The following is a 12,377-nucleotide window of genomic DNA, read 5'->3' on the forward strand; positions in this document are numbered from 1 at the left end:
AAGTGAAAGAGATTATTCATTTTATTCTTTTCGGCATAAAACCTATTCATGAATAGCCATGTTTATAAATTTCTGCACAATTTCAATATAAAGTGCAAAAGGTTGAATATCAAGCAAAGAGTTCTATCCAATCATTCACCTTTAATTTTCTCAATTTTATTAGAGGAAGAACAAAAATTAAGGTTATAGGTGGAGGTTAAATACAACATTGCTGAAGAAAAAAGTATTTTGTGACTTTGAGACAACAGGTAATTTTTTTTCTTGAAATTAACAATGATTCAATAATGACTAAGTTTATAATTTTGGATCCTATGAAGGCATATTTAAGAGGTCAAATAATAAGTTATATTTCAAAAGTAAAGGAATATATGAAAGGTGAATCAGTTGGAAAAAGAAATAATGAAAGTAGAGAAGGAACTACATGCAAAAAAAATGAGAAGAATTTTGTTAGAATCAAAAAATTTAAGATTACAAACTTACAGAATGGAGAGAGATATAATGAGGTCATGACAAAAATATTATGAACTGGGTGAAAGAGCTCAAAGTACTAACATGGCAATTAAAAATAGCAAGTTTCTAGAACAATAATTGCTTCTAAGAAAATACTGATCAAGTCACTAATAAAACACCAGAAATAAATGATAATTTTAAGGAATTTTATGCTAAACCAATCAGAATCTTTGAAAGATAATAAAATAGAAGAATATTTGTGACAAGTTAAGTTGCCTCTTTTAGATGAGAATGAAAAGTTAGAATTATAATACTTTTTTCTGAAATAGAGGTTTGAGACCTTAATGTAATTACAGAATAATAAAGCACCAGGTGAAGATGGTTTCCCATCAGAATTTTATAAAGAATTTAAGGAATTATTAGTGCTTGTATAAATGGAGGTATTCGATCAAATGAAAGAGGTACAGAATCTTTCAAAACAGCGTTAATAACAGTGATTCAGTAATAACAGTAATTCTGAAGAAAAAGGATTGTCTACAACCTTCTTCATATAGACCTATATCACTACTGAATACGGATTATATAATTGTATCAAAATTATTAGCTAATTAGTTAGTTAAATTTTCACCAAAATTAATAAATATGGATCAACCTGGTTTTAGTAAAAATGGAAGAGTGGCAGATAATATAGTTAAATATTTAATTTTGTAATTATAGTACAAAATAGAAAGATACCTGCAGTAGTGGTTGCATTAGATATGGAGAAATCATTTGATAGATGGCAGTGGTATTTTTTGTTTAAAGTACTTAATAAATTTAGGATTCCAAGTACTTTTGTAAATTGAATAAAAGCATTATATGATCAGCCAAAAGCAAAAGTGGTTATGATTATACAAATATCAAAACCTTTCTTGATAGAAAGGTCAGATAGACAAGGTTGTCCATTGTCATCTCTTATTTGCATTAGCAATAAAACTGTTGGAGGAAATAATTAGGTGATAAAGGAATTGAGGGTTTTGAGATAGGCAATAAAGAGCACAAAATTTGTTTGCAGATGATGTCATAGTATATTTAACAAGACCAAAAATATTGTTGAATAAATTGAATATGAGATTAATAGAATATTAATTAGTTTTGGGTTATAAAGTTAATGTTGATAAAAGTGCAATGATGCCTATGGTTGATAAGAATTATTCACAAATTGAGATTGACAAAACTCAAGTGGAAAAAGAAGCAATTAAATGTTTAGGATTAAAAATTGATAGAAATATAAATAGCTTATTTAAGATAAATTGCTTACTGCTATTTAAAAAAATCTGAGACCTACCAATAACATTAATTGATGGGTGAATTGTATTAAGATGAATATTTTTCTAAGAACACTATTCATTCATGTGCCAGAAACTTTTTTTTTCAGATTTTGAATAAAATTATATGAGAATATATTTGGAAAGGTAAAATGTTAAGAATTGGACTTTGAAAATTAACATGGAAATTTGATCAGAGAGGACTTAGATTACCGCATTTTAAAAAAATTAAATGGCACCTCAATTAAGATTTTTGTCCTCCTGCTATCAAATGGGTGAGAAAACAGTTTGGGTTCAGATTGAAATGAATAAAATTGGAGAAACTATCCCAGAACAAATATTGTATAAATGGAATAGTGAATAGTTTAAAGGAAAAATGGAAGTACCAATTTTAAAACGTGTATTGAAAATATGGAATTGGATTCATATGGAGAGAGGAATTAAAATTGATCAATTACCTAAGACGTTCAAACAATATCAACTTATTCCTTTCACTTTGAATCATTTTTTATTTGATAATTGGTATAGTAAAGGTATACAGAGGATAAAAGATTGTTTTTTGTTAGGATCTTTTTAACTTGAGCAATTTAAATATAATACAAAATTATATAATTTTTGCAAATTATCAACTAAAATCATATTTAAGAAAGAAGTTAGGAACAAATTTGAGACTCCTTAAACAAATTTAATTTGAATGTATAATAACAGATACATTTATTATCAAGAAATTTATTACAAATATGTATATAAAATTACAAGAAACTAAAAGAGATTTATATAAATCAAAATTACGATGGGAGAAAGATTTAAATATACAAATGCAAGAGGAAATATGGTCAAAATTGTGTTGAGAGTGTTACAAATATAGTTACTACTAGATATCAAATGGTTCAATATAATTTTCTTAAGTTATATTATACTCCTCATAAACTGAATGGACTTGATTCTAATTATCTGGGTAAGTGTTTTCAATGTTACAAGGAAATAGACCTTTTTACATTCGATATGGTCCTGTGTGAAAGTGGAACAATATTGGAAAGATTTGAGTGTATTGTTAGGACAGATTATAAAGATAAAGATACAAAAAGATCCAAGAGTATTTTTACTTGGGAATATATATGAAGAAGATATAAATTTGAAATTGGATAAATATAAAAACAATTTAAATATAGCTGTAGTGACAGATGGCATATTGAAATGCAAAATTGTATTTAGAAAAAAATTACTTATAGTTTAAGAAATCGAACTGAAAACTTTTATGAAATTGGGAACTATATATGGATTTTATGAATAAAAGTCCATCCACATCCTCCACCTTGCCCACCCCCCTCAGTTAGTAATGATAAACAATTGTCAATGAATACTATACATGTTAGTAATATATATGTAGAATTAGATGTTTTTCTTTTTTCTCTTCTGGGGTGAGTGGGGTTGGGGGGAGAAATAAAATTTATTGTATCATTCTGTATGGTTTGTTAAGTTACTGTGTTATTGAATTTATACTTTGTATTGATACAAATGATAAATAAAATTTCCAAAGGTGGGAGTGAGGGGGGGGGGAATCATCTGTTCTTATTTGGAAGTAGGGAATCCAGTCCTGAAACAAAGTGTTGGCAGAAAGCCTACGTGGAAGTACTGCCAATGAATGAAGAGAAATCCAATTCCATATTGATTGGTGATCACTTAGTGTCCCCTTCATCACAAGTTTTATAATATTTTGCCAAGTGTTTCCATGAAATCAAAACATTTATTTTGTTCATATGTAATTAAGAGCTTCATCAAGCTATTGATTACCAAGGTCAAGGTTGGAAACATGGCTTGAGGACCAAGATCCAAACCAGACAGGTGTCTATATTACTGGAGAATATCCAGTCACTAGAGAATAAAATTAATGACCTGAGGGTAAGTTTCTACAGAGATGTGGTGGAAAGTGTGCTGACAGCTGCATCACAGCCTGGTAATGGAAACACCAATACCCCTGAGTGTAAAGCTCTCTAAAAGGTAGTGGATATAGCCCAGGACATCATAGGCAAAACCCTCCCCACCATCAGGAACATCTACAGAGAACACTGCTGTTGGAGAACAGCAGCAATCATCAGAGGTCCACATCTCCCAGAACACTGCTTCCAACTTCAGGAAAGAGATATAGGTGCCATAAGACTTGCACCACCAGGTTCAGGAACAGCTGCTACCCCTCCAGCATCAGACTCCTCCACACAAACTCAATCAGAAACTCATTTAAGAACTCTTACTTGTGCGTGTTATTGATTTAATTTATCTCTGTATTGTGCTGTCACAGGGTTAGGGTACTTTCCTTGCAACATGACAATAGAGAAGAACCTGAGAAAAGTATGTAGTATTATGAGGCACATACAGAGAAGGGAACATCTCTTCCTGGCAGAGGTGTCCAGGACCAGTGAGCATCTGTTTAAGATGATGAATAAGAGGTTCAGAGGGGATCCAAGAAAGATTTTCTTTTCACCCAGAGGGTGATTGCAATCTGAAATACACTGACTTATACGGTACTGTGGTAGGTACTATCACAACATTTATGAAGCACTTGAACAAATATTTGTAACATCAATACACAACAGGATGTAGATCAAATACTGGTAAATGGGATTTGTGAAGATGGGTCATTTATTGATAGTATTGATTGAAATGTTATGTGACTTCATGGTTTATTGCTCAATATGTATTGCAAATTTCCTTGTAATTTTTTTTCAAATACATTACATTTCACAAATGAAATACCAGTTGGGATTTTTCTGCACACTGTAACTGCCTAGACTCTATAAACTTATAAACTGAGCTATTTTCATCAAACTTGCCCCAAAACTCATGATCTTCTGGGGAGTGGTGATCTCTGCTTTTCCACATGCACCTAGTCCTAGACTGCCCCACATCAGGCATTGAAAAGGTAATACCACTGCTGCCTTTGCAAAATCCTCTAATTCTACTGGAAGGAGAAGTAAATGTGTGTTGGCATTCTCATCCAAGCCACCATCCCCAGCAATCCAGTCAATTCCAGCATTCGTTCAGCTCCAGTCAGCAGGCCGTGTCCTGCATAAGATCAGGTTGCAGATTTATTGACAGAGAACATATGACACATCATATACAATCCTGAGATTCTTTTTCCTGCGAGACAAAATTACCACTTCTTTGTAGTGCAAAAATAACTACACAAGGTACACATGTAAGGTAATGAAGAAATGTAAATCTCGAGTAAGATGCTCTGTTTATTCATGTGACTCTCTTCCTTTGTCTACGTGGTATTCTCCTCATCTGAATGAACTTGTAGAGCGTCTTATTCAGGACCTGGCCTGCCCAAGGCAGCCAAATGAATGCCATGATGGATTTGGTGGATTTTCCAGAGAAGATGCAACATTTGGGAATCATTGATACATGGCTGCTAAATTGGAGAGGGGACATTCCAGATTTAAATTTAAATTAGGCATACAGCATGGTAACAGGCCTTTCTGGCCCATGAATGTGTGCCACCAAATACACCAACCTACTACCCCAGTGTATTTTAAGGGTGGGAAGAAATGAGCACCCAGGGAAAACCCACTTAGTCACAGAAAATGTACAAAGTCCTTGCAGATAGAGGTAGAGGTGGATTTGAACCCAGGTTGATGGTACTGTAATTGCGTGGCGCTAACCATTACGCTGACCTTGCCACCCATGGAATTGGGAGTTTACATGTCACTTCGTAAAAACCCAAAGTAATCAATGGAAGGAGCACATCACCTCACAAATTCCCAATCTTCATATATTGTACATTTTCTGCCACATTTTTGGTACAGATGCCATATTGGCCTCATCGTTCACTTCCAAAATCCACAGGAACAAGTCCTCCTTGACCTTGTTGGACTACTTAACAAGCAACAAGGAGTGTGCACCCTTCATTGCGGTATTCAGTCTTTGGTTCTACAGTTTAACTCAGATAGTCTTGGTTGATCATCCTTGTTCTCAGCTGACTTGAAGCAATATTGCTTCCATCCCCTGCCCCGTGTGAAAGCCCTGTTCTCACGTTGAACTGTCGGTCCTGCTGTTTATTAACCCATCTTCTGACATGTTTATTATATCTTCCACATGTGAGTGAGTGCCAGTTCCTCCTCAAATAGGATGAGTGTCAATGGGCACATATTTAGAATGGATGTAGTGGGCTAAAGTGCCAATTTCTCTGCTGTGCAACTGATTCCATGACATGAATTTCTCTCTTGGAAGAGGCACCAAATGACTTGCAGACCACAAAGAGCTCTTGGCCAGGGTAGCCTGGTATCAAAATGCCTATATTCTATTTATTTTTGACACTGGAGACACCCATTTGTCCCAGGTTGGCTCACAGAACAATTCCATTCCTCCACTTATTTCTCCATTACCTATTATTTCACACATGCCTATTAACATCTTTAATTCATCTGCACGCTTCTATACCAGGGATGATTTATAATATTGAAGTAACCTATAAACTGTTTGTCTTTGTGATGTGATAGACCCACAGGGTTACAAAGAGCATGAGCCAACTCCACACATAGAACCCAAGTTCAGAATTACACTTCGGTTAATGGAGCAGTGAGTTTGCTGCAGTGCACCATGGTATAAACAGCCGAAGTCTGGGCTGACTGGTCAAAGGGCAAGTGGGGAGCTGAGTGTGCAAATACTTTCATATTGTAAGGAAACAACTAAAGTATTTATTGGTATATGGATCTATAGCTGCTCCTTGGTTCAGGGAATCAGGCAGCCTTGTCGTGTGCTGAATGATAGGTTAAATTACTCCCGTCAAAGCCCTGTTGAAAGAGGAATCCATCTTCTGTCAAACCGGATGTATACAAAGTCATTTGTGACTTCACCAGTTGTGACTGAGTGGTCATTTCATCTTTAGGGACTGAGGTGCTGCTGTCATTTGCACTATTCATTTTCTATAGGTCTGTGTTGAAAACAATTGAACTTTATTTGTGAACTACCAATTCATTCAGGCCTGAGGTGCATGGTTGTAAACTGTGCAGTGAACAGCACAAAGGTAAATAATTTCAGGCTACCTAATAGTGCTAGTTCTGAAGCTTTTAAGAATAGAATATCAAGTCCTCTTAATAGATTTGCCTTTTTCCAACATAAATGTAATTTAAATAGTAACCACCAAGAAAATTATAATGTGATGGCTATTTTTAAAATATGACATTTATTTGGAAAGCAAGAACATCAATGGCTTTAACCTAAATCTATTTGTAGATTTCTTTTGAAAGTGAGTTTGCCTGATGTAAATGGCTATCCATGTTAACAGCATTCTATCTTTGGCTTTTGGCATTCATTGTCAGTGGAACAAGTTTTCCACATTTGTGAAATTATTCAAATTTCCCCATTTGAACTGAAGCCTATCTGACTCATTGAAGTAACCCATATGTAGAAATTTTGCACTTGTCTTCACTCTCTTCAGTTTTGCTTACCTTTTCATTAAAAATCATTTGCCTTTTTTTCAGGATTGAATTATATTCATGTTACCGATGTAAATATGTGACGTACTGATGTACTGAGGCTGTTCTGCATGAGACTTCTCAGGGGATCGGGTATGGAGTCCAAGACTGACAGTCCTCCTGTCTGGAGCACACCATCTGTGGAGGATCAGACCCCGACCCAGGTGAGTGGAAGTGAGGAATTACGTGTGTCTGGTGCTCCGGTCATGTCTTAGGTAGATTGCTTTTGATGAATAGAAACCACACAAACCAAGAAGACCTTAGGACAGTTAAAGCATGTATTGGTGGCATTGTATAAATAAAAAAGAAAATTGAGGTGCATGAAATGGGATCAGAGAGCAAAGTTTATGAAACCTTGCAAAATTACTCATTTGCCTTGTAATTTATTCAAGTCACCATCTTCAACACCAAGTCTGTCTTGAAAATATATCCTATTTGCAATGGTGGTCAAGGCCGTGTCTAGCAACTGATTACATTGTCTTTTAAAGTATGGAATTCTAGTACTGAAGTTCCCAAACACGAGTTAGAGCAGATGGATGGAAGGAAGGAAGGAAGGAATGCTGGGACTCTGTTTAAGCTTCCTGCTTCAGAACATTTATTACAAATAAATGTGTTGTGGGTGGGAAATAAAGGTTCAGAATGATTGTTGATTAATTAACTTGCCTCAATTTTTTCCACTGCTGATACATTTGAAACACACTGAGCAATTCTTCTTTGATCATTTGATGAAAGATGATATAAATAAAAATAATTTGGTGAGACAGAAGCTTTGATCATGAATAATGTGCAATAATCACATGTGAGTTATTGTCTTCATTGTTTCACCATTCAGTGAGAATTTAGCTGATCTGCTGAATTATCCACGTTGGTTTTATAACCCTTGATATTGCACACCTAACAAAAAATCTGCAGATGTTGTGAAGGCAGGTTCCACTAGTCTTCGAAAGGAAGTGGTGTAGTCATGCTAGCCACACAGTGAGTGAAAAACCATGCAGAGTCGAAAGTGAGTTGAACCAACTCCTTTACTGATTCACAAACCGCGCAATTAAGAACCCGCTCCCAGCAGCCCCTGGGACCTGCGGGGCAGAAATGACGTCAGCTGCCCAGCTGTGGGCTTGTCCTGCACCTGGTGCTCTCACAGTTAGCTCTGCCACAGACTTGCCCACGACTTTGTGAGCCGTTTCGCCTGTTGAATGGCTGCCCCAGGACCAGCGTTGGGAGGTGTGAAGTCCACGGCCAACACTTCTTTAGTCCGTTTAGATGGCCACCTTGTCGGAGTGGGGGTGGCACAGTAACAGGGTGTTTTAGGTCGAGGTACACCGGCTTGAGGTGGTTAATGGTGAAGGTCTCCTCATGGCCGCTGACATTAAGGATGCAAGTGGTTCCATTCCGACACATCACTTTGTAAAGGCCCTCGTACAGCCACTGCAGTGGTGTCTGGTGCATGCCCTATGGACAAAGATGGAGTCGTAGTCCCGGAGGTCCTTGGGGACAGAGGAAGGTGTCGGGCCATGTCACGAGATTGGGACAGATGCTAGAGTTCCTACCTTCTCGGAGTCTTGTGAGCACTGCCACTGGTGTCTCCTCTATTCCACTGGCCGCTGGCACAAACTCACCTGGAACCATCAGTGGAATGCTGTATACCAACTCTGCTGAAGACATGGCTAAGTCTTCTTTAGGAGCTATGAAGATACCAAAATACACCCATGGGAACTTACCCACCCAATCCGGGCCTCGGAGGTGCGCCGTCAAGGCCGATCAGGTGCCAGTGGAAACGCCTTACCAGGCCGTTGGACGGCGGATGGTAGGCCATGGTGTGTTGTAGCTGGGTCCCAAGTAGCTGTGCCAATGCTGAACATGAACTGCGATCCCCCCCCCGTCTGAGGTGATGTTGGCAGGCAGGCTGAAACATACAATCCAGCTTGCAATGAGGGCTCTGGCGCAGGTCTCTGTGGGCGTATCAGTGAGTGAAATAGCTTCTGGCCACTTGGTGAACCTGTCAACCACGGTGAACAAGTACCTTGCCCCCCGGGAGACTGGCGATGTCCACGTGGACATGCTCAAACCTTCTGTGCGTTGGCTGGAAGGGTTGAAGGGGGTGGGCCTTCTCACGCCTTTGAACTTTGGAGGTCTGGCGGTGTATGCATGTCCTTCCGCCATCAGTTGGATGGTTGCCTGAATGGACGGGTGGGCCAAACCAGGTAGTGCGTTTAAAAAAAATATGATGCCTCCAAATGGCTGTAATGATAGGCCATTGACTGGTGGACAAGTCACAGAGGACTTGTGGGCCTGTGGGCCAATGGGGATGTCCTCAAGTTGCAGGCCTGAGAGTGTGGTGCGGTAGGCCAACAATTCTTTGTATAGCTGCTGTGCCTTGGCAAGCTTGGGGACAGGGAATGCACCGAGTGGATGGAGGCATGAGACAGTGTGTCGGCCGCGATGTTTTTTCCGGAGATATTTGATGGTGGTGGTATACTCTGTGATGTATGATAGGTGGGGATGCTGGTGTGCCGACTATGGATGTGATACTTTGGCGAATGTGACGGTGAGGGGTTTGTGGTCCGTGAAGACTGTGAACTCCTGCCTCTCCAAGAAATCCTGAAAGTACCAGGTGATGAGGTAGAGGGCTAGCAGCTCCCTGTCGAAGACGCTGTATTTCAGCCATGGGGGTCACAGGTGCCGGCTGAAAAACATGAATGGTTTCCATTGACCCTCAATTGGTTGTTCCAGTATGCTGAGTTAGAAGTGTCAACCATGAAAGGCGTGTGGGCACGTCCACCCGTGGGTGTATCAGGAGGGTGGCGTTTGCAAGGGCATCCTTAGTCTGCTTGAAAGCCACTGCTGAATCCATGTCCCAGGTGATTCCCTTGGCCTTGCCAGACATCAGGCTGAATAGGGGTTGCATGATTTGGGCCACTGACGAAATGAAATGGTAGTAAAATTTGATCATGCCCACGAATTCACGAAGGCCTTAACTGTACTGGGCCTGGCAAACTGGTGTATGGCTTTGACTTTCGCCGGCAAGGGAACCACTCCATACTGGTCGATCCGGTGCCCAAGGAAATTAATGGCCAACAGCCTAAATTGGCATTTCGCGGGGTTGATGGCCAGGCTGTATTCATTTATAGGCAGCAGCAGAGTTGACACAGATGTGTCCAAATGCTCTTGGTGTGAGTGGAAGCAATCAGAAGATTAAGTCGATGAAAACAAAATCCAAGTGTCCATGAGCAATTGCAATGTCTGAGCCGCATTCTTGAGTCCGAAAGGCATCTGCAGGAACTCTAATAAGCCAAACAGGGTGACGAGGGCCGTTTTGCGGATATCGCTGGGGTGGACGGGAATCTGGTGATACCCGTGGACCAGGTCGACCTTGGAGAAGATGCGTGCCCCACGCAAATTGGCCATAATGTCCTGACTCCGGGGCACTTGGTAGCAGTTGAGTCTTCTGTAGTTGCTGCATGGCCTCCACTCTCCAGCTTACGTGGGCACCATATGCAGTGGAAAGGCCCATGGCTGTCTGAGTGCTGAACGATCCTCCTTGGTGAGGTGGAGTTTGTCGGGCGGAAACCTGAGTGCCGGGTGTGTAGCGGTGATCCTTGAGTGGGAATGTAGTGCTGTACATCATGCTTAGGGGCATCTGTGGAGAACTGCGGTGTAATTATGTTTGGCAACTCCGCTAGTACTCTGGAAAATTAGTTGCCTGACAAAGTCACAGAGTCCAGGTGTGGGGCTGGTAACTTGGCTTCGCTGAGCGAAAAGATCTGGAAGGTCTTGGCAGTCACTAGATGCTGTCCCTTGAGGTCCACGAGGAAGCAGTGAGCCAAGAGGAAATCTGCACACAATAAAAGCTGCGACATTGCTGCCAGCGCAAACAACCAGGTGAAATGGTTGGAACCAAACTGTAATGGGATGGTTTGTGTGCTATATGTGGGAATACTGCTGTTGTTGGCAGCGGTACCAGTCCTGACTTCCCGGCACAGGTGTCGTGGCTTGAGGGGCAAGATGCTAACCTGTGTCTACGAGGAACTTTCGCCTGGAGTGTTGTTCCCTTAAGTAAAGGAGGCCAACATGGTGGCCAGTCGCCATAGCCATGAGCAACGGCTGGCCCAGCGTTTCCTTGAAAAGAACAGGGTGAGCGGCAACGGTGGACTCCTGAACCCCTGTTTTGGTGGTTAAAAACAACAACAATCCGAACTGGGGTCGCACCCTGCTGCAAGCATCACCGGCTTCGATGGTGGCATGGGGGAAGGCCCAGGCTTTAGGGCATGACGCAGAAACTTGGTCAATGGAGGCCTTGCCATGCTGCTTGATGTGCCATAGAGTATCTGCGTGGGCCACTACTTTGCGTGGGCCACTAAAATTGTCGTCAGTGATGAGGAGGTGGATATCTTCTGGCATCTGCTCGAGAAAGATTTGTTTGAACGGTAAACATGGCTTATGACTGTCTGTTAGTGCCAGCATCTCGTTCATTAAGGCCAATGGTGCACCATCGTCGAGGCCATCCATGTGGAGCAACCATTCTGCGCGCTCACAGTAGGAGAGGCCAGAAGTTCAGATCAGGAGCACGTTGATTGTTTCATACCCATCCACAACAGTGGCTGGTGTCAGAAGTCGATGATGTGGCTTGCTGTTTCCTGTTCGAGTGAACGACCATATAGTAGTACTTCGTTGCATCTGAGATGATTTGCGTAATCTGGAATTGGGCCTGTTCAAACCAGACCTGTGGATGCAAGGTCCGTGAAACTGCATTCTGTGTGCTTTGGTTGGTCATTGCTGGGTCCAAATGCTGTTTGGACCGTCGGGGTCAAAAATGTAGTCACACTACCGGCACAGTGATTGAAAAGCCACGCAGAGTTGAAAGAGAGTTGAACCAACTACTTCACTGATTCACAAACTGTGCGCTCAAGAACCCTCTCCCAGCAGTCCCTGCGACCTGCAGGGCGGAAATGATGTCAACCGCCTGCTGTGGGCTTGCCCCACACCTGGAGCTCTCACAGTCAGATCTGCCATGGACTTGCCCACAGCTCCATGAGCCAGTTCGCCTGTTGCGTGGGCGAGCTGCCACAGTGGATAAATAAAAAGTGAAGAAAAATAAGGCTGCAGAGAGAGTCAATTTGAAATTTTCACCTGGGAGAAGGAGTTA

At 40.8% G+C, this 12,377-nt stretch overlaps 1 protein-coding gene across 10 annotated transcripts in view; it reads left to right on the plus strand.

Annotated features, from left to right (window-relative positions):
* Positions 1-12,377, plus strand: part of prdm10 (PR domain containing 10) — a 385,295-nt gene that overhangs the window by 68,803 nt on the left and 304,115 nt on the right. For 9 of the 10 annotated variants that reach the window (XM_069894370.1, XM_069894369.1, XM_069894366.1 and 6 more), the window contains 2 exons: positions 164-248; positions 7,241-7,398. In XM_069894370.1, coding sequence (XP_069750471.1) covers positions 7,306-7,398 — 93 coding nt within the window. In that variant the 5' untranslated portion in view covers positions 164-248; positions 7,241-7,305. The remainder of the gene's footprint in view (positions 1-163; positions 249-7,240; positions 7,399-12,377) is intronic. The other variant, XM_069894368.1, reaches the window with a different exon arrangement.

The sequence above is a fragment of the Narcine bancroftii genome, chromosome 8, assembly GCF_036971445.1.
Source record: "Narcine bancroftii isolate sNarBan1 chromosome 8, sNarBan1.hap1, whole genome shotgun sequence".
Taxonomy (NCBI): Eukaryota; Metazoa; Chordata; class Chondrichthyes; order Torpediniformes; family Narcinidae; genus Narcine; species Narcine bancroftii.